Source organism: Penaeus chinensis, chromosome 21, assembly GCF_019202785.1.
Source record: "Penaeus chinensis breed Huanghai No. 1 chromosome 21, ASM1920278v2, whole genome shotgun sequence".
Classification (NCBI taxonomy): domain Eukaryota; kingdom Metazoa; phylum Arthropoda; class Malacostraca; order Decapoda; family Penaeidae; genus Penaeus; species Penaeus chinensis.
In genome coordinates, this window is record NC_061839.1 from 14788709 (window position 1) to 14793708 (window position 5000).

A 5000-nucleotide genomic window follows, 5' to 3' on the forward strand; every position below is an offset into this window, starting at 1 on the left:
GTTACTGTCATTGCACAGAATTATGGTCTAACTAGAGATATTGTGTGGAGTTTACTTAACCCATTGGCGACGGGTGTAGAAAACTAAAAAAAAAATCTACACTCTGGCGAACCACGGCAACGCGCTGACTTTGAGCACGTGAATTTGGTATATCAAGCCGAATCATTGCCTCGGGGCGCTTTGGCGCGCCGCTACGGCGGACAACCGCACGCCACATTTCGAGCGTATTGTTATGACGCCTATAGGCGTGACCTGTTGGCAATGGGTTAACAAAAATGGTGTATTACTATGTTGATATAGCTTGTATAAAAATCTTGGAAAATGGCAAAACAAAAAAACATATCTGTGGAAAAAGAGCTAATATCATTACAAACAGAAGGCAAGGAGTCTTGCATGGGCCTCGCCCAAAGCTAGTTGGCACTCAAGTAAGCCTAATGCATGGATTTTGTTCCATAAGTGAGCTGTGAGGCACCCAGATCCAACAGGTTAACTTATACATTTTTTTCAAAGACTTCAATAATTGGGATTGTATTTTACCTTTGAATGAATTACATGAAATTGAGAGGAATGAAAAAGGGAGAATAAATATTAACTTGAATAAGTTTTTAAAAAATACAGTTTAGTTGTAGTTCTTACTGAAAGTTTGAATGTTAACGCTTGCTTAGGAATTGTATATTTAGAGACATCTTTTAGTATCTCAAATTTTCCAACATTCTTTTGATTATGCAGTTATGTGGATGATCTTTATATCACATTTGTATTATATTTTGAGAGTGGTATTTGGAATGATACTGTAAATGGCTGTACCCCTCTAAAGTGACTGATATTGGACTGCTTTTAGAGATTTCTATTTTTGGAGAGAAAGTTCTAAAAAAGAGATGGTTATGCAAGATGTCAGAATAATGTTTATCAAAGGCTTTCATCAAATTACAGATCCACATACATGATTTTCCTATCATTTGTTTTACAGTCTTCAGACTTGCAAGCAGCTTATCCACCTTTCATCAACTACTTTGAAAACATGAAGGAAATGCTTCAGAGAATTTCCATCGAACGACCCAGATTTCATGCTTTCCTCAAGATTGCGCAGAACAAACCAGAGTGTGGGCGGCAGAGCTTCCAGGAACTTTTGATTCGGCCGGTGCAGAGATTACCATCCATGAGCCTTCTTATTAATGGTTTGTATCTTAAGTTACTAAAAAATTAATTTGTGATGTACATAGTAATATGGAAATAGCATAAGAATTGTAAGTGATATTTCATCAAAAAAGCCCTTAATAAATGTTTCATGTAGAATATTTTACCTGCTCATGTTGTGTGGTGTTGATACTGGCCCAATTGCCATGTGAGGTTGAACTAGCTCTAAGTTTTGTGTTCTAAACAGTTGTTTGCTAGTTTGTTTAGTCATTGATGAGATGCAGCCCCACTAAAGTAGGCTCAAAATCTTGCTTTAACCTCATTTTCTATTAAAAAAAAAAAAAAAAAAAAAATGAATGATGCACACTGTAGGGTAAAAGGAGGTTTCCCATCTCTCTGATTTTTCACTCAGCAGCTGAATGAGCAGGAATCACAGTTCATGGCTTGGTATAGTGTGTAGAAAATCCTTTATGAAAAGTTTGAGCATGATGGGAAACTTTTACTTTATTTTATATAGGACGTGCTTCTTTACAGAACTTCCGGATATTGGCAGGTCATCTGTTCTAATAGTAGGATAATGCACTTGATACTTATTTTTATGAAAGTGTCAAGTACATATAGCAATGTCATTTTTACACAGTGTTCTTACTAAGTTGGTCTTTTTCTTCTCTTAACAGACATCTTGAAACATACAGATAAAGCTTCCCCAGACCATGCATCTCTAGAACAAGCTCTTGATCAAATCAAGTCTGTTATGACATATATTAATGATGACAAGAGAAAAACAGAAGCCAAATTAAAACTCTTCGAAATCCACAACGATATTGAAATGTGTCCTGTGAGTACTGGATAGAATGTATTTTCTATTTCATTTATTTATTTATTTATTTATTTATTAATTTTTTAGTAAATTTTTTTTTTTTTTTTTTTTTTTTTTTTTTTAATATAGCAATTTTTTCATGATGATAATACTTAATGATAACTACCATTTTTTTTTCTCTGATTTTTAGTCGTATTTGATTATTTAAATAGTTTATATTATTCTTTAAAAGTAGTCTGATATTACTAATTAGCATTAATTCTTTGCAGCCTAACTTGGTGGCATCTCATAGACTGTACTTGAGCAAGGTGGATGTCACAGAGTTGAGTGACACGTGTAGTGGTCGAGGTGACACCCTCACCCTCTTCCTTTTTAATGATGTCATGGAAGTGAGTGTCATACCATGCCATTTGATTTTTAAGCTGTTTACATGATTTACATGATGCTAGTGAGATTTACTATAGTTTACTCTTTTTCTCATTCTCAGCCTCATCCTTTTTCCTCTTCCCTCTTTTCTTTTCTTTTCTTTTCTTTTCTTTTCCTCCTGTTCCTATTCCTCCTTATCCTCCTTTCCTTATTTACCATACTCAGCACAAGTATTTTTCCACCAGATCTGCAAGAAGAAAAGCAAGTACAACAGCATCAAAAGTCCGAGCAGAGCAAATCTCCATGCTATTAAGCCTATCAAAACTTACAAGCACCTGGAGATGATGAACCTGGCCCATATCAAGAGAATTGTTGATATCAGAGAGACAGAAGGTGGGAAGAGAGAACCTTTTGTTACTGTGAAGTTTGGAGATGTATCTGTAGAAGAGTTTGAAAGTTATTTTATTTAAAGTTTTTTGAGATAGTTACATATTAGTTTATTTATATTAGTGAAGGGAGAGTTCTGAGTATTTTATTTGTATGATTAAGTTTTGGAACATTTTTAACATTTTGTCAAACAGCAGTGAGAGCATTAATTAACTAATGGGTAATTAGACATAAAAAAACATATTAGGATGTTGTAAAAATGCTTAAATAGAACTTGGAAGGATTAAATGTAATAAAGTTTGTCACAGATGTATAGCTTTCCTTTGAGATCCACTTTAGAATAACCACCAGCTGGTCATGTAACTTTGTTCTCTTAAATACCTTGATAGTTTTGAAATATATGAATCCTGTGTGGGAATTCTTATTTAGAGTGCTAAGTTGAGAAATAGATATGTGCAAAAATCATGAGAAATTTATTTTTTATATTTACTCTTATTTCTTCACATTTATAATTTGTCTAATGTATTGACATATATATAGCCCAACATTTATTACAAATCGGGATACAAATTTGAATTAAACTTTTTTTGAGTGTGACTGATTGTGACCTAGTTATAGCTGTCACTTACCAATGCTATTTACTAATTGCCTTTTCTCTTTTTCTTTTTCTCATCCTTCTTTTTCTTCTTTACTGTCCTCTTAATCTTTCTCCTTTTCTTCCTCTTTTTGTCTTCTAACAGAATGTCACAATGTTTTTGCTCTAATCATTCGAGCCAACCAGGAGTTCAAGGAGCGTCTTTTTACCTTCGCACTCATGCCTGACGACACAACAAAGGCTGCTTTCCTCAAGATCCTTTGTCGAACTGTTGCCAATGTTGTGTGTAGGAATGATGTGGTAAGTTATTTAAGCCTTTCTGAAAAGCAGTAACCTGTGTTAATTACTTCATCTGTGTAAGATGTATTTCATGGTCACTGGTATTTTTAGTTTTGTCTCATAGATATGAGAAGCAAAGTGAAGGGAGAACTTGTGTGGAATAAGTCGTTTTTTAATGAAAATGTAATTAGAATATGATAGGTACATAGGCCTTAAGGTATATTTAAAGTTTTGATAAATTTTTAAAGTTCTGTTAAGGAAGATAACACTAAATTAAAATATTTGTAATTTTTTCCAGGAGAATTTCTTGGTTTCAATGGATCCACACCATTTAGACATAGAGACCAGTGATGTCAGTTTAACCAATGCTCTCAGCAAAGCTCTCAGGTAAGAAAAATTATTATATGTGTTTGTGTGTGGAAGTTTTAGCTCTCCTTTATTATTATAATGAAATATTTTTTGAATGTTTAGCGACTTGGATAGTTACACATCTTCCACTTTAACTGATTTCCTTTCATCTCCCTCAGATTTGCCACACGGACTGGCAGGAAGGTGAGCCGTGCCTTCAGCTTTAACAAATCCCCCAGTAAGTTAAAGCGAGCTGTGTCAACCGTGATGAGCCCCTTCGGCACGCTCTCCCAACAGTCGTCCATGAGAGGAGCAACGAGTGTCAACAACCTGGCTGTGAGTACTAGAGCACATGACAGGAGAAAGCTCTCATTGCTGTACTTTGGATCTCTGATGATAAGTGATGCCTTGAAAAAGTTCATTGATGATAGCCACGGTGGAATTGGTTAGGCCATGTTTGCCACCATTCATTTCTGGAGGGTTGTGTGAGAAACAACAGAAATATTTGCTCAGTTGAAACAGTTGACTAGCTTTTACTTGTTGCTGTTACTGTCATCATTACTTTTTTATTATTTTTATTATTATTATTATTATTATTATTATTATTATTTATTGTATTTATTATTGTTTATGTTCTTTTTTTTTATGAATAGGATCTTGTAAGCATGGATGGACAAATGGGTGTGTGTATGAGCTTGCTTGTGAGAGTTAGTATGGTGTACTTATTTATTAACACCCACAAGTACAGTATGTTTTAGTAGTTGATGTTATTGTTATCATTATTATTATTATTATTATTATTATTATTATTATTATTACCGGGTATTATTATTATCATCATTATAATTATTATTATTATTATTATTATTATTATTATTATTATTAGCAGCAGCATTATTTCTATTAATGTTATTATTATAGTTCTATTTTATATAGGAGCTTCAGAAAATGATAGAGGGAAAAAAAGGGGAAAAAAAAAATATATATATATCTACTGTAACTGGTGTCAGTCTTGTATTAGCTTGTATCTAAAGTTTGGTATTGAGGGTAGGCAGTAGTAATTAACAG

The 5000-nt window shown here is 33.5% G+C and overlaps 1 protein-coding gene across 6 annotated transcripts in view; it reads left to right on the forward strand.

Moving 5' to 3' along the window:
* Positions 1-5000, forward strand: part of LOC125036541 (protein ECT2-like) — a 39244-nt gene that overhangs the window by 28116 nt on the left and 6128 nt on the right. For all 6 annotated transcript variants that reach the window (XM_047629217.1, XM_047629222.1, XM_047629219.1 and 3 more), the window contains 7 exons: positions 971-1178; positions 1815-1975; positions 2227-2346; positions 2569-2716; positions 3451-3605; positions 3883-3971; positions 4112-4268. In XM_047629217.1, the coding sequence (XP_047485173.1) occupies positions 971-1178; positions 1815-1975; positions 2227-2346; positions 2569-2716; positions 3451-3605; positions 3883-3971; positions 4112-4268 (1038 nt within the window). The remainder of the gene's footprint in view (positions 1-970; positions 1179-1814; positions 1976-2226; positions 2347-2568; positions 2717-3450; positions 3606-3882; positions 3972-4111; positions 4269-5000) is intronic.